At 38.0% G+C, this 24,437-nt stretch overlaps 1 protein-coding gene across 1 annotated transcript in view; it reads right to left on the bottom strand.

Annotated features, from left to right (window-relative positions):
- Positions 1 to 24,437, bottom strand: part of PRMT3 (protein arginine methyltransferase 3) — a 62,521-nt gene that overhangs the window by 27,231 nt on the left and 10,853 nt on the right. Inside the window, exons 8-11 of the mRNA XM_063333499.1 lie at positions 22,764 to 22,829; positions 16,672 to 16,793; positions 13,316 to 13,415; positions 4,088 to 4,166 (exon numbers count right to left, since the gene is read on the bottom strand). Coding sequence (XP_063189569.1) covers positions 4,088 to 4,166; positions 13,316 to 13,415; positions 16,672 to 16,793; positions 22,764 to 22,829 — 367 coding nt within the window. The remainder of the gene's footprint in view (positions 1 to 4,087; positions 4,167 to 13,315; positions 13,416 to 16,671; positions 16,794 to 22,763; positions 22,830 to 24,437) is intronic.

Raw genomic sequence — 24,437 nt, 5'->3', positions numbered from 1 at the left:
GCAAAATACCTACTAATAAGCACCTTATTTTATTTTATTTTTTATTGATACATGAATGTGGCAGCATTAATAAAACTGAAGCTAAGTTTCTCTTTCGTCCCCAAAATCTGGTGAACTGTAAAATTAATTTTTGTCTTCAGCTCTGCTTGAAATTGTAGCTTATCAAAATGAGTATGGAGAAATCATTGGTATAAGTCAGAAAAACAGTATTTTTTGCCTTGTAAAATACTGAAGACAGAAACAGCAAACTGAAGTTAAACCTTTTATATAGTGAGAGTAGATTTAGCCAAAAGGAAATTATCTTACACATATTAATGTAGAGTCTTCTCTAAAGAAGCTTTTTTTTTTTCATATACAGACATTAAAGAAAGCAACCACCTCCGCATTTGGAATGACTAGTTTACACAAAATATGAACACACTGTCATTTTTCTCACTTTCTGACTGTTTAAAACAGAATAAATAGATAAATAAATATCAGCAAGCTTAAACTGGAATCCCATTGGTAAGCCATCATCATCCCTACTTCGCAGATGAGGAACTCAAAGCAGAAGGTCTCTCCAGGAACAGCCTACAATTAACTCAGCAGTAAAAAGGCAGTTTGATGAGAATCAGAAGAGGAAGGCATTCAAACTGCCTTGTCTGAAACAAATCCTTCGGTTCCAGCACACCTGACAGCTGTCACGCAAGCACAAAAATCAACATCTGGTGGCAGGAGTATCTGCAAGTAGTTTCTGGAGCCGTCAATACGGGATTTCCATTTCTCGAGGCTTTCGTATTGCTGTTTACTAGTGTGACACCTGCAATATATTCAGCTTTACCTCTCAGTATTTCAAACCTTCAAGAGCCACCACCGATGCTCCAAAAATTAAAAGACAGTGTGGAACAGACAACAAAAGCAAGCAGTTACAGCCTCTAAGGGAATATTTTTAAGGGAAATGCTCTTCAAAGGATGCAAGGGGTATGGTGAGAAGGGTGAAAAGGGACAGAAAGTCCCTAGTTATAAAGTAACTTACAGGAGCATCCTAGCAATACTGCAATCGAAACTGAAAACCACAGCAAAAAGTGATCAACTACTTTATAACCTTCCTTCCTTGGACTAGCCCACATTTCCGGGACATTCTGGTAACAGGCAAAAGTTTACCCTGTCTATCAAGCATTAAATATTTGAGCGGGACCACAATCAGTTTATATTAAATCTCTTTGCCCACACAGCAAATCCTTACATCAGCAGTGGAACTCGTGACTGATTAGACAAAGTGCTTAAGAGCAAGCAAAAAGGTAAACATTAACGTTGTAATCTAACCTGCATTTTCAGTTTAGTCTATCAATAGCCACAAAAAAGTAGACAGCACCTGTTCAGATTTCACAAAAAAAATAAAAATCCGTGTTCCACCAACAGGGCACAGGCGACATATTAACTTCCAAATTTTCAAACCCACCCATATCCAAAAGCATATGCTGTACTGAAATTTGACTGGAAATGGAAGCATGTTATCTAAACATCAGCCTAAATCATCTAAACAGTGTGGAGTTTTGTAAATGTTTAAACGCATCTGCTTAAAATTGCATTTGTTATTTCACCCATTATCCTCCATCCCCCTAGAAATCCTCTGCTCTTTCTGCAACCCTCTAACACTTCCCTGTACGATCCTGACAGACTTGTCATTTTTTTCTGATTAAGCCTATAATTTAACAATTATTCCTTCTCACAGGTGAAATGAACAAAATGCTGATTGGACAAAAGCACATACTCCTCAATGCTCTCACAGATTCATCGCTTTGACCATCTGTGTCCTTCTCGACTCAGTGCCCAGAAGTCATCTGTCACTCGGAACAGCTCACGTGGTGAACAGAAGACGATGGGAAATCCTTTATCCCTTAGCAATGCCTCACGAACTTCAGGATGCTGAAGGGTAAGGCAGCAATCCTCCAGATAAATGGAAATAATTCCAAGAGAATAACATCATCCCTTTGACGTGAACAAGCAAATGGTATTACGTTTTGAATGATGCCTTCCTTACCTGTGTCACCCCTTGCCAACGTGCACTGCACTCAAATGTATGCAAAAATCTATACTCAACCAAGTAATAGCTCTAAAGAACAAACAGATGGGTCCTGGGCAGCAAGAATTTTATGTTCCCAAATAAAGCTATTATATACTGTACACATTACCCTAGACATTTTGGCATAATCCACTTCAGCGTGCCAATAGGCTAAATTGAAATAACGACGATATGACTGACTGAACACAAATCTCGATATCTGGATTCTATTCCCAGCTCAATCACTGAAAGATCTGGCCAAATCGCAGCTGCTTCTATTGCTTTTTTCAGCTTTCAAACAGTCCCTGTAATAACGATCTTGGGCTCAATAGTACAACGTGGCTTGAGACAAAATTAAGCTTTATGGCAAAGCCAGGAATTTCTCTGCTAAGACTTCACCTCAGAACGAGCTCTTAGTTTTGGCTCATCTGAATTTGGATGTGCCCACAGTTCTGCTGTTATTCGTCTACGCCACAGAGGTGTCTGTCTTGCTAAGCTGATTGCTGAGCAACTTTCTCCGGAATCTCAGGCACAGCCACTTACCTGCCATACAAGCTGGCAGAAGAGCAGTGACTGGAAGCATCTAAAGGAAACAGCATTCCATTTAAAATCTGGGCGTACCAATCGGCGTCTGTACAAGACTGTACGCTTTGTGAAGAGCCACGTAAGGGCCCAAGACCATTCTCAGACCACAAAGGATAACTGCAGAACCAGCATACCCTGTCTCTCAAAAAAGCCTTGTGAGGCACAAGCCACTAGTAAACTTACAGCAATGCAAACTGAAAAGAAAACAATATCGCAGTTTCAACAGAGGTCAAAAATTTCTCACCCTTTTCAGAAGGTTTTGGAAGTAGCAGCTAAACATAAAATGATTCCTTGCAAATTTAGGGGATGTCCCCAAATTTGATTATATTGCAATGTAAAATTATCAGCACGTATCTATACAGAGCACACCACAACTGTGGGCTATCCTACATTACTGAAAACAAAAAAGCTCTTATTCTGGCATGTTGTTCAAGTGGCTTCTAAATGTTTTAACACATGAATAGTAATCTCTTGCTTGTATATTCAGCTTTGTGACCAAATATTGGACAACTGCATACAACCTCCCCTTTCCTGCTGCACTCTGTAGCATACAAAAGCTCACTGCAATCAAAAGGAAACACTGCAGCGAGCACTGTTACAGAGTCATTAATCCAATCATTAAGTCAGTGTAGTGAAACTAACTATGTGCATGGTTAGCACAAAAGAGGAAAAAAACCCCAGACCGATGACTACGATTGAAAAGGTCAATATGAAATACAATACGACAACGGAATTAAGCGCAAGGAATAAAGCATATGCAGAACTCTTGCAGAAAACTGCATCACACAAGGAATAAATATTTACAGGCATTTAAACACTGCTTAAGATGACACTATCTAAGCTACTTAAAAGGATAAAAGAACTCTACTGCAAAATAAAACCTTTTTGTTCTGTCACTTCCCTACCCTCAGACCATGAAGAAAAAGGATATATTCCCATCAGGACAGAATAAATATGCTGAACTGAAACAATGTAATTCTGTTAGTTACTTCATGGGGCTTCTTGTGCCTGAAACTATGTCCTCCCCAGACAGCTTCCCTGCTCCAGGAGAACATCCTCTCCACTCTCGCGCTAATTCATCATAGCTTACTTAAAGAGTATCACATCTTACAGAACAGAACGTATTTTCCTCTGTATTTATGCAGTAAATGGGATTCAGACAGGGGAAAACAAATGCCCACATATAGGGGAAGAAGTAGGGAGGAAAAATTTAGATTGTACTTAAGAATAAATAACCCCCTCTATTCTTAAAAACACCATTAACTTGAGACCTTGATACCCCATCCAATGTTCTTCTATTGCCCATATAGTAAATTAATGCCTTGAAGCTCATACTAATGGAAACATTTTTCATGTAGACTGGCAACTTTCTCACCCATGCATAGCTTATTCTAAGTCTCTGAGTTCATTTAGTTTCCCCCCAGAGCTAAATTTATTAAAAGAATTACGTGCACCAACCTGAGCCTCCCTCTGCCAGGTACGTGTTCTTTGCGTAGATGACAGAATCCAGCATTGACTCAAAGAGAAGGAAATAACCCTGTTTATAGAAAAGGGAAAGAATTCAGAAATCATTGTGCTTCTTATGTAGCCTACTTAACCAATCTACAGATAGGCTTTATCAACACAGTTTAAGGACTTTATATGCCCATACATTTCAATGAGAGCTAGTACCCAGTGAATTTCTCAACAATAGCAGTATCACTTCAAAACTTTAGTTACATAAAGTACCATCTTTAATTTCCCAAACTGCAAGTATCCAGCACCTACTAAATTAATAAACTACAGGCAACAAACATCCAACCTACTCCAACAATTACCTGATAGAGTCCTACAACATCAAATCCCGTTCAAATCAAAATCAAATTCAACTCAAGCCATGTGAAAAGCTGTACATATTGATTTTTTTTTAGTAATAACTCTGAGGGACCACACACACGCACAAAAAGATAACAACCAAGAAAATCTCTTTCCACTTAGTACTGCAAGTAACATTAAAATTATTGTCAGAGAAACACCAAATGGAATGCATCTTTGCCACTTCACATTTGTAACCTCATGGTGCCCTGTACCAGCTTGGGCAATGCTCACTAAGACAGGAGGAAATAAATCATACACCAAAGACGTGGGTTCTCTGGATGTTCTACATCATTTAGCAGCACCTGAACTTAAAAAATTCTCAGGACAAAAATGGTTAGAGCTAGATTTAGCCCTTTGTTTTCCAATTGATTTAGTGATTTTATTCCCTTCCTATCTTCCAAGTTTGAGTATGATCCTTATTTTTACTAAATACTATAACACATTTCATCCACATACACATTCTTATGACAACAAATCTATTAAGGCAAATCCTACCAGCATACATTTTGCATTTTCCCTTAGTGTCCTAATTCTCATTTTGTTTAAAACACAGCTTAGCCATATGGTTTGATTTATACCCTGACTGCCAGTAGGAAAGAACAAAAACTGGAAGTCCTGACTTTGGACCTGCAGTCCTACAAGCACAGTCAGCAGTAATCAAACATTTTTGCCTTCATTTTTCTTGCCCTTCCATATTTGTACAGTCATCATAGGGATTTATTTTATTTTATTTTTTTTGAAGTCATCATACCACGCTACTGAAGACAGACAGCATTGCATGGGAACTGCACCGCTAAGGTACCACGTTTACTTCAAGTTTATGCCACCTTGGATGTTTATTTTGCCTAAGGCTCTTAGAAAAAAAAAAAAAATAGTGCAAGTTCAGAATTGCTTACAAGCATCACCATCCACATTGTAGCCTTCAGAACTAAAAACAAAACTAGAAAATCAGAAACTTGAAGCATGATGTAGTTGTATTCAACAATAGAAATGCCCTTTTCTCAACCTGTTTATCCTGGTAACCCCACAGTGCTCTACTGGACACTTTTCTTCCAAATGTTGCCTGTTCTTCCGCTTCACTGCCTAACTTCTATGAAGTCCTTAGAATTAAGTCCCAGAACGACAACTACTACTTTGTGAGCAATATGATTTTTAGTAAGCTTTGCAAAACGGTTGGAAAGGCCAGCAGCTCCAATTGCATCAGGCAGAGATAGTTTTATGCCTATGGCAAGCCAAAGGCACATAATGGAACCCGAGTTTTCTTTTTTCGATTCTTACTCTCGCAGTTTTAAAAATAGAACATGTATAGTTCATAAAAATTCTTTTCAGATGCTTTTAATTGAAAATGAGTTGTTTCCACAGTATTTTAAACGTGTCCTCTAGGACATATCTTAAGACTAGTTACCAGCAAGGGGTACAAAGCGACATTTTTATGGATCAGCTCTTCACTTACTACTTCCTGCCTAAAATGCCCATCACCTACAATGTCTGCCAAACAAACACAGGAAGTACAGCTCGAAAACACACCTTCTCATGAGAAATACAGTCAAATTCTCACCGTCCTTTCCCCAACCTTTCCACTCTGGCACCGTTGGTTCACCCCCCTACTCCCAGTTCTTCCCCCCAATTCATTATGGCGTTCCTGTAAGTTACATAAACCGTCAATGGTACTGAATCAAGTCATTTATTACTTATACCGAAGCGTTTTGCTCAGTGTGCTGTGCTCATCGGTAGTGTAATTTAGAATGTAATTTCACAGGCTGCTGCCTCACCTGTAGGGGTGCCATCTGGAAAGAGAATTATACCTGACGTCTTTTCCCCGTGATGCTGTGGGACACTCTTGCTTTCACCCCAAGAATGTTCAGGGCTTTATTTTTCCTAAAGTGGGTATTTGCATGCTCAGAATGAATTACTGTGAAGAGATCTCTAGGATACAAATCTGCAAGCTGCATGTTAATAATTCAATCTTGATAGTGGCTAAACTAAGCCACATAAAAGGTGACAGGTTCTCTGGTAAAGGTAATCCGAATACACGGCACATCTTAAATGTTAAGCCGTCACATTACACATTTTCTACTAAAAAGCTGGGCATTTCTTTCTCAAAATGAACATGAAGTTCCTTATTTTTCTGTTTTCAAAGCTGAAATGAAACAGTTGTTCTCCAGCTAATAAAAAAAAACCCCACCCTCCCACACATATAAACAGACTTGGACAGGAACAGAAATACACAGCACTATGGAGTTACTCCATGCAAGCATCTGTCCTACATCACGTCTGTCCAAGAAATCAGCTATCAAAAATACACCAGCCCACCGACAAATCTGAATTCAGAGGAATGTGACTGTCACTGTATTTCTTAAATATCCTTTATATCTGTATTTTGTGTTTGTCACAGAATTATAAAAGGCTCACAAAACTTTGACAGCTTAATACCCTGCATTGTTAAATTTCCACTCTATTATTCAAATACATTACAGGACTCTAATGTTTATTTTCATTTTAATTCCAAGCTACATAAAAATATTTTGCCAACTGATCAAAATATTAAGTACAGGAAGTTCATTTAACATTAGTGCTTCAGTATTTATTGTGATAATCTTCATTGAGAAAAAGAGATTAAGCTCTTTAAAAGCATCCAAGAACACCACTGAATTCTAAACTATACCTCATTGTGTAGAGAATGCTTGGTTTAAAACACAAATTACTTCAGATTAAAAATGCCCCTTCATGTACACTTCCCTTATCTGTTCCTATAAAATACCTTGGTGGAACTTGTGTTTTGTCTTCACTTATTTTCTGCTTATCGGTGAAAGCCATATATATTTCAAAAAGTGGTATTGGCATGTTTACAACAGCAAGAATTTGCAGAATTTCTAGTACAGCAGAAAAACCATGTAAAGACAGAACTGAGAAGAAATATTTAACTACTTGAATAAGCATCGTGTTTCCCCTCCCACCTTCTATCAAAGAACCATTTTATTATTTTCTGTACCATAACTAAACCTGGTCTGATACCCCAGATTCAGTAGGGCCCAATGTTGAATATTTAATCAGATGAAAAGCAGCTACCAATCACTGATACAAAGAGTGGGGGGGTTTCTTGTTTGGTTGGTTTTTTTTAAAATCCCTATCAGTATAAAAAAAGTGCATTATTTTCTTAATCTGAAGTTTCTAACTACAAGGTTTCCATTGGACTGCAGAGTAAAACAAGTCACAGAGGGTATGTAAAACAGATTGGACAACGGACCCTGATTTATAAAATAAAATGTAACCTTGATTTAACAGATGCACAACACTCAATTTTGGGAAAAATGCGGCCCACTCAATTTTGGGAAAAATGACTTTTTACTTGACAAAATCCCCAAAAACCTGTGGCGCATTGAAAAGAGAAGCAGCAGCTCCGTGTAAATTCTTCTGCATGCTCTGCTGCAGCACCATTTGCCTCACACTACGTCAGCCTTCAATGCCGATCTCTCAGGTAGGATTTAATTTTAAGAAAAAGGAAATAATTCATTACTGACAGAGCAAGCCCACATATTTCAAAAGCACAGCTTGACTTTCTTATTATACGCACCCTGTTGCGCCCTTAAACAAATATAAAATGCATGAGAACACCAAATGGGAAGATCTGAAGAGCTGAAAAGTGATGCCCATTACTGGTATTGGCAAAAAAAATTTCAATATTTTCATGCAAGGAAATATAATTCCTTTATAAAAACCATTTTACCGTAAAGAAATCAAAACATTCCACTACTTAGTATGCTCTTTACACAGCATTATTAAAAACACAAAAAAAGAAAAGCTCAATTCTTAGGTAAAATTATAAATTATTACTGTGTTAAAGAAATAGAGCACGTATATTAACGCACCTCCAAATACTAACAGCAACCATAGGGAACATTAAGACTACAGAAAGAATAGTAAGTGTTAAAAATGCACCATTACTGTATATCCACCATAAAAATGGGGGAAAGGAGGAAGGAGAGAAAAGATGGTTTCCAGTGTCTCAGACACGCTCACTTCCTAGTCCTTTTCCCCAGATCTTGAACACCTCCCATTCACAGCCCCATCCTGATACCACTTCAAAATTATCTAACAAAAAAAAAAAAGGGGGGGGGGGGGAAGAAAATAGAAGAAAAAAAGACACTAGCTACCTGAGCTACAAGACGAGACTAATGGATTCTATCCTTGGTTTATTCTAACTTAAGAGTCCACGCCTTCCCCAGTTTTTCCTTGCGTAAAGCTCTATTGCATATTCAGTACCATAAAGCACCGCATAAACCAGCAATTTATGAGACCGCACTCTGCTCTAACGCTGTACTTGAGACAACCGTCTCAGACAATTGTCTCTCACAGTAAAACCCCTTACAAACAAGAAATGTAGGTATTTTTCAAGTGAATAAAACTCTCAGCCTCTACCTTTATAATCTTAGCTAAAGAAAGGAAGTAAAAGCATACTAAGAGAAAGAAAAATCTGTACACAGATGCAGCTGGATGAGAACATTCCAGAAAAACATTACATACATGTTTCTTTCTGCACTCATCCTTTCAATAAGCAGCCTAGGAAGTTTACAATTACACTACCAAAATCCATATATGTAATAACACAGACACCTTTGGATTGATCAGAAGCTTTGGACGTTGATAGCAAATCTTCTCCTGCCCAGCATTCAATTTAATGAAAAAACGAGCTTCAGCACTTTGCACAGCATCTCTCACTTCAAACTCACATATTGAATGTAAAATTACTCTAATTACAGTAAAACATCACTGTTTCTTAAAATTTGGTAGCTCTCGGGAAAACACATACATGTGATCCTGACTGAGAGCAAGTCTATGGATTAGACAACTCAAATACTTTCCCACCACTCGTACAAACAGCAGCACATTCAAGTCAAAATTCTATACTTCTGATGAAATTTGAGCATTTGCAAACTTTCAGGTCTAGTCACTGACTGACAAGGGTTTTCAGTCATTACACCAAGATGCAAACAAATCACTGATATGTGTTCGGAAATTATTTGCAGCAGATTGCCACTAGGCAGTGCACACAGACACTCCTCTATTAGTTGTACCTTTGCTTAGAAATATAACTCATATAAATCCACAGCTTGAATATGAAGATAAGGTTGGACCAGATGATCCTTGACATCCCTTCCAACCTGGTATTCTATGGTTCTATAATAAGAGATTTGCTTGTAGGTGCCTTATGGTACAAGCAGACAAGTAAAAAAAATGTTTAAGGCTGGTACGTGTAACCACCAACAACCATGGAATCGTGGAATGGTTTGTGTTGGAAGTGACCGTAAAGATCATCTCATTGCAACCCCCCTGCCATGGGCAGGGACAATAATTCATAGTTTCACAAATTAAGGCTTCCAGAAGTTTCACATATCAGAGCTCCAGGAAACCAAGCAGGATGGTGCATCAGAAGCTTACAGCCCTGCTATGGAGTATGAAATGACCCTGCACAGGGAAACCTCTACAGAACAAAGCCAGCAGTGAGATCTTATATAAAATTCACCCATTCTTACATTCAAATAACCCTTCTCTAAGAACTGGAAGATTTCTCCTCATAGAATCAGTTTGGTTAGCCGAACAGGCCATTACTTGGCCATTCTTGTATTCTTTCTTAAGGCAACACGGTTTATTGGGTGAAGCGGCTCTTCAGTCCACCTGCTCTCCTCTTGTACTCCTGGGTCACAGCACACAAGAAGTCCTTGTGTCAGGCTGCGTACTTCACCTACGTTTTGCCAAAAGGAAAGCTTAGCTACCTTCAGAGTGCAAAAGTCTAAATAGATGGCTTTATCTGGGTCTTCAGTAGTCCAACAGGCCATCCATCTTCAGCAATCTGCCTTTTGGACACCAACAGAACAGCTCATCACCTTCCACTGTCTTTACGTATCAGTTTTAGTCAAACACAATCACACAGATGCCCTGCTTATGGTCTGATTTTAACAATGTCAAACGCGCACACTTTAGAAGTTGCAAACAAGGCATTTAGTCTTGACATAAGCAAGATCACTGCTAGTTTCTTTCATAGGCTTAAATAAAGACACTGAAGAGACAGCTGCTCATCATTCAGCCTCCTAACCTGGAACATGACAAAACCATATCCAGACGAATTTTAAACTGAAATGTATTATTTTGGAAGATAGCAAACATAAATTTGAAATACAATTTGGCTATATATATATATGCACACACTCACAAACCCCTACCCACTGTGTAGTACTTGAGATGCTTTTCCTATTTCTGCATATTTTAAGGGAACGACTTTAAAAATGAAAGAGAAGTAGGACTAACAAGCAGTTTGTGGAAGTCACAGGTCACTTACACAATTAAGAGAATGATCAACAGAAGACATTACATTGGAGATGCTTGTCATGCAACACTGTACCTTTTACAATAGACTGTTCTACATGCCATCGTTCTCAGAAAGGCTGTTCCAGAAACATTCCTGGGGGATGCAGCACTTTTCCTCTCCCTAGCCCCTGTTCTGTTGATTCACACTTGTTTTTAATTTCCTGATGCTCTATGTATAGCTCTAAAAAAGCTTATAGTGCACTGGTCTTAAGCACTGTTCTGTACCAAGGAAAATAAAGTTATGGCTCTGCAAAAGGTTTTGATGTTTACTAGTCTAAAAGCTGTTTGTTTTATAAACAGAATAGCAACTTTTCATATTTTTGTTACAAAGAAAAAAACACAGTTACCATTAGAATATTCCTGCTAGTCCATACAGATTCTCTAAATAAAGAGCTGAAAGCTGAAAACTGGCATATACTGAATGCCTTTTTGCTCCCATGCTTTGCATTTCCAACATTTTCAAGCACTTACATTCACATATTAACAAAAGATTTCACACTGGTTAGTATCATGTAGTGAAGGAACAGAAAAAGCAAATTCACACAAGCAAGCCAGACAAAGAGGAATCTTCATTTGCATCTAGGCAACATAATGTTCCTTTCTGGACAGTATGGGAACAGTGCATACACCGTCCCGCTATCAATCTTACTTCCAGGGTATTGTCCTCTTTATCGCTGTATTGCAGCAACCTATAAAAACGCCAACATTCCTAAATATTTAGAACACCTAATTAAGTGAAATGCACATGGCTATATAATTATGACATTAAGAGGTAAATTAGCACACAAATGGGAAACATGGAACATTCAATACTTTATTTCTTACAAGAGCTGCTTTTCAAAATCCTTTACTTCACATTAGAGGCACATGACTTAAGAGCTTAAGCGCCCAAGTTCCTTTCAAAACCAAATCTTGGGCTCCAGAACGAGAAATGTATTTTGGGAACATTATTCTTGGTGCACATATTATGCACCTGATCAGAAGTTTCCCTGAAAGAACTGTAATTACATTTCTAGTGAAGTCACTATACTGTCAGAAATCAGCAACCATACAGCGCTGTTTTTAAACCACTAGTTTAAGCCAATGCCTTAAACCTTACTTCAAACTAGTGACCTCAACACTAAATTAAGCTCTTGTTTCAAATAACGTTCATTACAGCAGTGGAGGAAAAACATCCGCAATTTCCAGCTCACTGAAATATGTAATATTAAAAAAAAAAAAAAGACCCTAACACAGAAAAACCAAAACTATTTATTTCCACCTTTACCTGGAAAACAGTTAGATACATATGGATCCATAGTGAACATGTGACCTCTCTCCCAAAGGCCCCTGTCTATAGTAGAATAGCCAGAATTTGTAAAAAAACCAAACAAAAACAAACAAACAAAACAACCGAAAAAACCAAACCAAAACACACACACAAAAAAAAACCAAACAAAAAACCCAACCAAAACCCAAATCAAGTAACTTTGAATATAAGTTTTCATTATTGATCTTAAATTTGAAGGACAAAAGAATTTTTCTTTAAGTCCAAACAGTGGGAACTAGCATGAAGAAAACCTGTATTTTGAAGTGCTTTTTCAAGGTCTACGGTATGAGGAGACTGAATAGTCCACAAAAAAGTCACAAGGGGTGTTTCTTGCCACATTTTTGATAAGGAAGACTTACTCAGTTGCTATGAATTCAGACTGGCACTGGGTCTTGTCACACAAATTTCTTTATTAGGATCAATGGCAGGTAGCAGGCACAACTGTGTCACCAGCATGACAACAGTCATCAGTCAGTAAGGACATGAATAAAAGACAATAGGCCAATGGCTAAAATCCAGTGGATTTCAAGAAAAGGTTCATTTACACCCTGCATACTGCATTTCCTGTTGGCCATCATCTGTATTATGTACTTCTAAAATCAGTTATGTTATACTTACACTAAAAAACTACAATGATTAGTGAAGTTGTTTTCAAACTCTCTCTTTCTGCAGGTTTCCCAGCGTGTGTATGCTCCTCACCACGCTTCCCACTCAGTCACCATAGTCTTTAGCCATCTTTGTGGACTAAAGGTATTTTACTCATCAGAACGATCTAGCTAGATGACTAATACAATATTTCTCCGTTACTTTCACTTGAGCAGCTATAATGGTATTACTCAGGAATACAGAGTACTTCTGTAGATTTGCACGCTAAGTACGTAACAAAATTACTGCTGTACCCAAACCAGCTCAACTGTAGAGAGCCTTGACTTGAAAAGAGCGTGAACAAGAGGGATCCGGAATTGTATCTGCGTATGACACAATCAGGGCCATCATCCCATCTCCCACATCGTCAAAGACAACGTTGCAAGCATGATAAATTTTTGGTTAAAAAAAAATAGCATCGCTTTAAGAATCATTTTTCAAATGAAATAAACCAACACATTTTTTCCTGAAAATAACTACGTCTTGAAAAGAATATTCATGCACCTTACCATCCATTCAGATATAATTACATCCACTTTTTCCAAAGGCAGATCTACGTCTTCGATTCTTCCTTTGACTAATGTAATGATATTTTCAAGTTTGTTTAATCTGCAAGTCACAACATAAACAAATTAGTTTGTATTTCCAATTTATGCCACCAAGAGAGATATACCGATGTCTATATTTTGCATTTTCCACCCAATAATTGTTTTTTAACTAATTAAGAAAGCACTAAAATGTAATATTCCTCAGTGATATTTCAGAGGGAATGTTTCTGAGTATCCAAAAACTGTAGCAGATTAAGTGTCAGTCAAAGATAGCAGTAGATCGGTATACCTCCAATGTGCTGTGCATGCAAATGTGTAAGCTTCAGAAACCCGGAAAACAGAGAAAAGGACAATTTAAAATGATGCTCCTCCTTACTTAGAGCTGCTTGTTCCCAGTTCTCCTTCTTTGACCCCTGTAGCATAAGTCTACAGTGATTAGAGCCTACTCATCACACTAGGATGGCAATGGAAATTAACTTCCTTACAAAGCTGTTTTGCACGACTTGGTTTTTTATTCAACAAAACTAGCTGCAAAGTCACGGAGAACAAACATTCTCCCTCTGGATGAGTATTACAGTTACTCCACAATAAAGGCATCCTCCCCGCTGTGATTTTGTCCAAAATCATCTGCAATATTTAGTAACTGCAGTAATCAGGAATTACCTCATGTGCACGTAAATACAACCGTCCTGCGTCAGGAGGAAGGTACTGTGACATGACTACAGTTGTTGAAATAAAAACTGCATGACAATGAAACTACTAAATAGATAAATCCTTGAAATTTAGTCTTTTTCTTCTTGGCAAACTATATTAGTCTTTCTTGCACACACCATTATTACCATACCTGTTCTTACAGAGGGCAGAAAAGTATTCCCACCAAAGAAATTTATCTTTCCACTGCTGTTCTTATCTCTGCCCCTTCCCTCCCTGTCCTGATATCTTACTCTTCCATTCTGTCTGGCTTTCAATGCAGACCAGTAATCACATTAAAAATTCAATCTAAAAGATAATGGGAGAAAGATCAGAATGAAGGGAGAGAAAGGAGAGGGTCAAAGGGCTACTTGAACATGTGGGCTTTTGGAAAGATCAATTAAATACTCTATGCACAACAGTCTTCTATTAGAAGAGTAGCAGTTCATCACTAGTGTCATAATTAATCCTGCAAACAGAAGTAAACCCAGAAGTTCAAAGTGAGAAAAAAAATGCTAAAGAGCTATCACCTGCAACAATATTTCAAGAAGGACAAAAAGAGATCTAAGGATAACTTCCTAAATGACCACATACAAGGACATGATTTAAAACAAAAGAGAGGAAAAAGATTAATTCATTACATACTTGTTTTCAGTTGTAAGGTATAAAAAAAAAAAAAACAACAAAATAACGTAGGTTACATGTTGTAGGAAAAAGATGCTGTTTAGGAAGTATACTTTAACTTTCTATTCTAGCGTAACAGTGACGAATGACAAAAATCAAGTAATTCACTGCACTAGAAATTTTAGGGGCAGCTATTCCCAGAAAGAAAAAGAGCAGACAAACATTTAGTTAAAAGGAAGTTTATGACATAACCTTGGGAAAGACTCACGCCACACACAGGCCACTTACTCCAGTTCACTTACACACGAGGGTTGCACTCTTGCTAGTAATTAGCATGCTAGAATTCACAAACCTGAATTCTGGGAGGGACAAAAGCACTCAAGCACGTACTTTCATCACAGGTGGACGCACACTGCAGTAGTCATTTTTAAGCTACACAGAGTTGTTTAGTATTTCAATAAATATTTGTTAATCCATTACAAGTTTGTCAGCTTTTTTCTTCTAGGAAAAGGAGGTTTAACAAGACAAATATAAATTGTTTTGATGTGAATTGAAAACTTTAATGGGAATTGAACATTTTATAGCAGAAGGTATCTATAAATGTGCAGCCTTAGCGATGGTTCATTGTGTACTTCAAGTGGCAATTCATCACTCTCCAGAGAGTTTAAAGGTTTTGATTTGTTGTTTTTCTTAAAGGCTTTCCCTTCTCCTCACCAAAGGTGATATGTGTTGGCTGATACTTCTATCCTCCTTTAAGTATAAATAACACCTAAAGGACTTTGTGTGCACTTGCTGAAAGAACAATCCTACCTTTGTCATCTAGTACATTAGAAATAAAACACCATTTCAAATTTGTAACCACTCTGAAGACGACAAGGACGCCTGGGAAAAGTTCTCTTTAGAGAACAAGTTCTTGTGCCATAAAAGGATTTTGGTCAAAGTTGCACCTAATGCTTAGAATAGTAGTTTTCGACAGACGTTTATTTAATAGAATTAATTTTACAGCATCCAAGTGTGTAGCGTTGCACTTCCAATGTGTGAAGTGGTATCTAACCTAAACTTCTGCCTAGACAACCTTACTTCTGTACAATTTAAGCTTGCACAAAAAACGTCAATCCCAAATTCCTCAATACCTACCTTGACTTTCTTTTCAACAGTTGCTCTTACAAAAACAACCAAACCCAAAAAACCTACACACCTCAGTATCAAGAGTACGCATTTTCACCTACATTTCTCCTACCTCATGCTAGGAAATACTTTTTAAGTCTTAAGATACCATTGCTTCAATTTTACATATACTCACAGTCTCACACAATATCCTCAACAGGTAAATTAGCAAAACATGTAGTGGATAAATGAACCATTAGATGGGTGGAAAGCTGTCTAGACCGTGAAGTTCCGAGAGGTGAGAGAAGGAGTACAAAGCCTGGCAAGCTGGGTACCAGAGGTGTCCCTTAGGGTTCAATGCTAGTTCTGATTCTATTTAACACCTTTATTAGTGACCTAATAGGACAGAAAGCACCCTCAGCAAGTTTGTGGATAACGCCAAACTAGGGGGGAGCAGTTCACATGCTAAAGGGTAAGGGTGTTATTTAGAGGGACCTCAGACTGTAGAAATGGTCTGGCGGGAACCACAGAGATCCAGTGTCTCAACTTTGTTTTTTGTCTAAAAATTTACAATTTTACCACTAGCAACATTTATTTAAAGTGTTAAGAACAGAGAATGGACTGGCAGCAGTCAGTTGGGGGGGGTCTAGTGCAAGGCAGCACTGGCCATATGCTAATGTTAGGAGGACATTACAACCTGCCTTAACTACAGCCCTGTTTTAATTACCTCTACGAGGCGAACAAACGACTCCACATCAAAACCTGTGTTAATCCTTAGGACAAAGAAGGACTTCAGTAAAAGACTTGCTGAGTGACAGCTGATCATTAACTTGTAACAGATTTTTAATAACTTTTTACAGCAACATTTAGCATGCTTTTCTCAGAACTTTTCCTACCTAACGATGTCCATGGCTTGATAGACGATTTCAGACTGGTCGACTCCAATCACTTTCTTCGCACCTGCTTTGGCGGCAAACATGGAGAGTATTCCAGTTCCACAGCCAACATCCAAAACCACCTGAAACAAATAGGATGTTTGGGTTTTTTTTTTACCTCCATCTATTTCCCTTGCTACAATTTTTCTACACATCTTTCTACATCAGTGACATGCCACGTTCTAACAGAAGGAACAAATGGTAGCACCAAGTCTTACATTCAGAGATATCCAAGTCAAACCACAGTGCTAACTCCACGCGCTCTACTACCCTGTACAGATAGACAACGAAGCAGACCAGCTCCAACCACAGATGAACTCATTCACATGGGAAACACTCACTAGCAATTATTTGGGCAACAGCTACAAAGTTACATGAACAGGAGAAACAGGAAATTAGAGCCTGAGCAATTTTAATCAGTGAATCAATAACAACCGAATTTAGCACTGGCACTGAAAAAAATATATTCTAACTACAGTTTCTCATTAAGAGTCTATTTAGAAACTTTATTTCGGAATCCTCTGCTAGAAATGGCCTCAAAACAGCCATTGCTCAAGGTGACTAAATTTCAAAAAGATGGCTGACAGTTTTAACACCTAGAAATGTTTTCTGTCTAACAGTATTTATAATCAAAATAGGACCAAAAAATCCAGGAAGATGGGATCCCTGAATTTTCATGAAAGAAAAATAAACTTCAGCACTACACTTGAAAGAAGTACACTCAACATAGTAATAAGACTCCTGCAAATGCTTGGGTTTAATCTCTCATGTATTAGCTACTGTAGGAAGATTGAAAAGTTTAAAAACACGAAGCAACTAAGAAAACAGTACCAAATATATTTATAAGCAGAGCTGAGCTGCCAGCAGCGTCGAACTTCATAAAGCAGAGATTTTATCAAATAGCCTTGTTCAGCCCTGCATATCATAATAATATAATTCTTCTAACTGCTGGAAACTTCTCAACAGCTTAAAAAATACTACTTTTAATCTTGAATGTGTTATAGAAGATTTTTAAGCTATGGAGTTTCACAGTTGATGTTTTCACAGAAACACAGAATTGTTGAGGTTGAAAGGAACCTGCAGAGATCACAGTCCAAAAGCAGGGTCTAGAGCAGGTTGCTCAAGACCACATTCAGATGGCTTCTGAATATCTCCAAGGATGGAAGCTCCACAACCTCTCTGGGCAATCTGTGCCACTGTTCAATTGACCTCACAGTAAAAAAGTGTTTAAACAATTGCCTGGAGTTCAACCTGTGCCCACTGCTTTTGTCCTGTCCTTGAGCACCACCGAGAAGAGTCTGGATCCACCTCCTTTACTCCCCCTCACCATCAGGCATTTAGACACACTAAAATCTCCTCTAACCCATCTCTTCTCCAGACAAAACAAGCCCAGCTCTTTCAGGCTCTCCCTATATCACAGATGCTCCAGTCCCTTCATCATCTTTGCAGTCTTTCACTGGACTCACTCTAGGACACTCATTCACTCTTGCACTGGGGAACCCAGGACTGGGCACAGCACTCCAGACGTCATCTCCCTGAGGTACAAGAAAAGGCACATCTCTCGACCTGCTGGTGACAAGTCTTCTTCCTAATGCACCCCAGGAGGCTGGTTGGCTGCCTTTACCATGAGAGTGCGTGTTGCTGGCTCACAGTCCACTTGGTGTTGACCAGGATCCCCAAATTCTTCTCTGCAAAGTTGCTTTCTAGCCTGTAGCCCCCCAGTCTCTGTTGAGTGTGGGGTTATTCTTCCTTTCCCAGCTGTAGGATTTTGCATTGCCCTTCGATTGCCCCAAGCCCTCTGCACAGGACCCCCGTTGGCCCATTTCTCCAGCCTACAGAGATCCTTCTGAACAGCAGCACAACCATGCCATATATCAAGCACTCCTCCCAGTTTTGCATCATCTGCAAACTCGTTGAGGGTGCATTCTGTTGCATTGGCCAGATCATCTGCGGTCTTACTGTTAGACTTCTACTTAATATAGTTAAACTTTACTAATGGTGTTAAAAAATTCTAAGCACTAAACCCCAAAACATTCTGAAATCTGAAAATCAAAAAGTCATCTAAACACTGTGTACAGTCACTTGTACCATGCACAGCATTTGAGCATTAAAAGAATGAGAACTGTAAAGACAGACTTCCTTTCTCACACCTAAACAAGACAGTAAGCACAAGTTACTAAAACACTTTTAAGCTAACAGGAACACTGAGTCTGAGAATTACTAGTCATAAAAATCATTTATTAGAAAGAAAAATTAACTTATCTCACTGTCTTTCCTTAGCACAGCATCCAGTGTTGTAAAAGGTGTCCTCACAGCTTTCATGACGTTAATTTTTTTCCAAATAAGGCGCCAAATCACTCAGTAATCAATCCCACACTTGAAATATTTTGTAAAATGGAGCAGTAATTCTCAAGGCAATGATGCACCCTACTGACAAACTTTCTAGCTTATGAGCTATTGAGCATTCTTGCTTTGGCACAACAAAAACTTGCATGTGCACTTTTCAACTTCACCTGACAAATAGTATCAAAGTAAGTACTTGAACGCTCTGCACATTAAGTTTGCTTGCCTTGCATACAACTCTATGTTTTGATGACGGGTACAGAGCAATTATTCTGAAGTCAGCATGAATAAAAATAGCCATTTATCAGCTATATAATGAGCTTCTGCTGTGGTGTACTGGGAAGAAATGACTCAAGAGTTGACTGCCACCTGTCTTCATAGTGCACCTTACAGTCTGGAATCAGACCAGAAAACATTAGCGTGATGAGTTTTTTTCAGCATCTTGTGTAGAGGCTGGGCACAGAAGTTGTGGACAGAGTTACTTTTTCCACTTGGAACTCTTTGCAGCTATGTTCCAATAGGACTCAATTCTACAACTCCTTCACAAGTTACATGTGAGTATGTAATGGCTACAGAAATCCCTAGGCTGAAGTCTTCTGGAGATGGGAATAGAAAGTAAAAAAATCAATGTTCTTGCAGCTGCTGGAATCTCACATCCCCTAATATCATCTATTCTAACACTTTACCCATGGTAGTTAACAAAATTGCTGAGCCATGAGAGCTGGAAGTCAGAGCCAAAAATAAACCTCTGTGAAAGAATGATATTGATGTACAGTTGCATGAAAGAGAGCAATCACGACAAATTGGAAAAAAATCAAAACAGACACCACTTTGGACAGCTGCCCTGGTCACTTAAAAACCCAGATGGAACTCATCTAGCCTTAGGCAGGGGATGGGGGTGGAGAAAAAGGCACAGGAGAGAAAATATACAAGCTGGAACAGAAAGACAAGCAGGATGATCACCAATTAGCCTAAGGACAAGGGTCTACAGCTAATGCATTCTTGCGGTGATCACATATGGCCTCTCACCAGAGATCTGGAGCAGCTGGATTGGCCATTTGACTATACCGCAATATACTGCAGCATCACATCCTTCTCTGCAGTCTAATCAAAACTAATACTCTACTTCTAGTAACAGGAAAAACATACTTCAAATTCAGAAAAACAGGAGGTCAGGTAATTTGGCCAATTAAATTAATTCCATCAACGAACTTTTAGTAGGAACAATGTTTAAAAACTCATTTTTTCCCCTCAATATGGCATCGATGCCTGCCTCAGACTTCTATCTACAACAAAAGCTAACCATGGCAGTAGTGTTTTTCTAACCAATTATTTTTCCACCAGAAAATACTCTCACTGTAAAATGGATCACATTTCCTTTTACTGAGTAAAACCACCTTAGCTACTCCTGCTAGGTAATTTAAATTGTCCTATTCTCATCTCAAGTACATCTAATAGGTTGAAAATAAAGGCAGCAAACAGGATTCATTCAAGTTTTAATAATTTCTTTCAAAAGCTGAGACACAACAAACAAACCGGCTTGTTCTGAATAAAATAAGCCTAATAAACAAACATACGTATACTGTTATCATCTGTCACCATGCAATCACACCTCTTTGGGATGCTATGGCTTTGCATCAAGAGCTAGTATGACCAATTAAGCTCTTTGACAAGCTCCTCCCAACCCACTTCACAGGTGTCCTTTCAGAAACAACAAAAAGCATCACTACGTATTTTTTAGGGAGGAATACCATATAGAAGATCTAGGAAATACAGTATCCGACGTTTACTCAGATTTTTTTTAAAGTTTTAATCAAACTTTAAGGGAAAATAGCCTATTTCCTCAAGTTGGAAGTTTCATTCATTAATATGGTTCTGAGAGCATCATATAATACGTAAGTTAAGCAAAACATGGTAAGAGCTCCTTCAGCAGAAGTCTGTAACAGATGTCACTTCAAAGCTACACCTCTGAAAAAAAATCCCATATATTCTTCATAACAGCATTCCAAGTGAAAGCAACATCAACATATAGTCAGACACAGAAGTTAAGTGGGGCACTGGTCACCTGGTTGGAAGCTGTTGGGAACTCAAAGCAGTTGAGAATCTTTCTTTCCATTCAACTTCAACACACTATGACGGGTTTGGATATGCTATGAATTTGAGCTAAGAGTATCTTGATCAAAAAACTGCTGTAAAACACCCAATTCAGAAACCAGTTTGTAGATGTTGTGATAATAGATAAGCTTTTCTGTAGAAGTTGAATGCTTTCATGTGAATTAAAACACACAGAGTAAGCACACGCTTTCGAGCTGATTTCTGAGCAAGTGCAGCTACAGCTGGGGTTGAACCAATGTTACTTATAACAATTCATCCATGTTTTGTTTTGAATTTTAACAATACTTCCATACAACAGAGAAGAAATACAACCAATCCAGAAAAATTACTGTCCCACTAGGACACACATTCCATGTAACATAAGATCAGTCTTACCCTATGAAAATCTGCAGTTATCAATTTTAGGGGCATCTGTGAAACTAAATTTCTCCCAAGAAAGCTTTCTTTCCTTTATTGATCTTTCTTTGTTGTTGGATGAGCCGCCCAGCTATGCAGACACTCACACCTTAAGTGGATGGCAGTATGTTTCTACAACACTTTTGCTTCTTCTCTCATTGTAACTAACTTAGAAACATTTAATAGAAACGAGCTCGTGACATGGATTGAAGCAAAAAGGAATAAAACTCTTTTCCTAATATTTTTCTGCTGTGGTTGCCAAAAGAAAACTAAGGTAAGGCATACAAAGAGTATGCGCTACCTTGAAATACCTCCTGCCTAACCTAAAACAAAAACATCTCTAGCACCATTTCCAAGTCAGGAGCTATCAGATGTGTACACTTTTATGACTTCCACAACTATTCTGAAGCCTTGTATTATCAGTTATTAACAAGGTCGAAATAAATCAAAACAAAAATCAACAGTCATTACCTTCCATAAACCTAGATATCGTGGCTTCACATTAAGAAATATCCATATACAGCTTAAGAACGGTAAGTATGAAGTAGAGGAAAGCTAATCCAGAACAGAAGGCTGCAAGGCATAACTCAGAACACAACTAACTCGGCAGAAACAGAGAAGAGGAGGATCACAACTGTGCAGCGGTCATACCCACAATAAGATCATAAACAAACATCGGTGCAATCTCTCCACACTGCAAGTAAAATACTAATTCCTGGTTTTAAGTCCCTTAACGATAACCTAATCTGGAGAGGCTAAACAACACTAATTCGATGAATCAGTTGCATATGAATTCTTCCCCAATTCTAATTACACAGGGTTTCTAGGATGTTTTGACTGTATCAGACACAACTTGAAATTCACTTAAATCCTGGTAAAGAGGCCCTCTAAGATAGATTCCACTTAATATACTGGACAAGAAAGGCTCAACTTAACCCCGCCAAAATAATTAATGAACATCCCGACATGGCACACAGAACAATGACAATAGCGATCAGCACTTCTGTTATCAGCACTTTGCACCCTCCAGCAGCTGAATGGCACTCTACCACCTAATAAAGCCAGAGTACATTAAATCAAATCCTGTCAGTGCGATATTCCATTCCCAAAGCTACAGAGTAGCCAACCTGAAGGATTTCTACCACTTGAGAAAAAATAAAGTGCAGAAATCATTGTATTTTCTGAGCTGTTTTACCTACCTTGTCCTTGAAGATATGTGGGTTTTGATAGATGAAGTCACGATAGCTTTCTGTACGCACTTTATCCTATGATTTAAAGAATAAAGAAGTGTTCACTTTTTTACTTAGGTACAGCTTATCATTTAAAAATAATGAAAAATTTGCTTTTCAACTTGTCCTAAAGATGTTTTGTGACTACCGCACTTAAAAGGGCTCTGCAATCATGATAATTCCCATACGATATTCTTCCAGAATTTGCTGTCTTTGCAAATCAAGACAGCTGACCCTTTGCAGGAAAAATAAGAGATTATCTTGCACTTTTATGACCTGCCTGCTGCCTTTGATTTTGGATGTTTCAAAGTTCTTAATACCTTTTCCCCACCTTCCAGGAACAGCAGTAATAGAGTGGCAATACTGCACTGACTTTACATAACAACCTTCTGTACAACAGTAAAAATTTGAGTCAAGAGCTCATAAAACACATTCTATCACTTTATTCTCTGACACTCTTATGACACACAGATTCCTTCAGAAAAGAATTATGGATCAGATTAACGTTTTCTATTTCTGAACAAACTGCAAATTTGCAAACCCGAAGACAAACTATTAATTAAAGCTGTACAGCCCATTCTAGGAAAGCCCAATATAATAAAAAAATAAACTTAACTGTAATGCATCATGACACAAGAAGCTGGAATGTTTTCAAGCATGTAACTAAACATTTATAGTATCTTAGTATATGAAAGCTAGCAGTATAGCTCAATCTACCAGCAAGGTAATCTATTAAACATTGATTCTCTTAATATGCATCAGCAGGTACACAAATTGACAGCCAAGTATAGGGTCTGGAATTGCTGTTGCAGTTCAAGGGTTAGAGCAAAGTAAAAGAAAAATTTTAAGCAATTTTTATCTCATAGAGACGAGTCCATAAATAAAACTGAAATATAAAATCCAACGGCTTATATTTAAGTTCACATTTTTCTACTATGGCAAGTAGGATATTTTTAGAAACAAAATGGAAACTAAAGACATTTTCTCTACTGAGAAAGAATAAAGTCTATTTTATTAGAAAAACAAGATCAAAACCAGAGACTGAGAACAAAAGATATGTTCATAAAAATTCTGGAGACAAAACAAATTATTTTGAGGCCCAGTTTTAAGTTTAGGACGATTATCACACATGGAGCCCAAAGAAACAATTAGGGATGATTTTAGAAAATCGTACTTTAAAATTATACATAATTAACATGAATTAAAAAAATATTGGAATCCTTTGTTATGATATTGGTTTACTATGACGTTATATTCAGAGCAACTATTTTCAGTACTTCACCTCTATTGCAGTATATAATAGGATTTGCTGAAATGACCAAAAAAGTTTAAAAAAATAAAAAAAAAAATCGGAAGGCTCTGCATCAATCAAGAAAGCAGTCAGCTGGAAAGCTTTCAGCCTTGCATCCTGCCCACTCACGTTGCCTCAGCAGTGCCCCAACTTAATCAATACAATTCTAGCTGCTGTCGCTGCTGCGTGCACTGCTGCTCGAGTAAGCCACGGTCACTCACTTCACGTCTCTCTATTCATCAATTCCATTCTCTCACTCACCATTTCAATGTAATGCTTTTGCTTTGTATTTAAATAAAATGGTAGGGAAATTTATTAGATGATAGTGAAGAAATTCTCGAGCAAAAAAATAC

The sequence above is a fragment of the Chroicocephalus ridibundus genome, chromosome 4 (assembly GCF_963924245.1).
Source record: "Chroicocephalus ridibundus chromosome 4, bChrRid1.1, whole genome shotgun sequence".
NCBI lineage: Eukaryota > Metazoa > Chordata > Aves > Charadriiformes > Laridae > Chroicocephalus > Chroicocephalus ridibundus.
The sequence above is the reverse complement of the archived record's forward strand: the minus strand, read 5'-3'. Positions and strand labels throughout refer to the sequence as shown.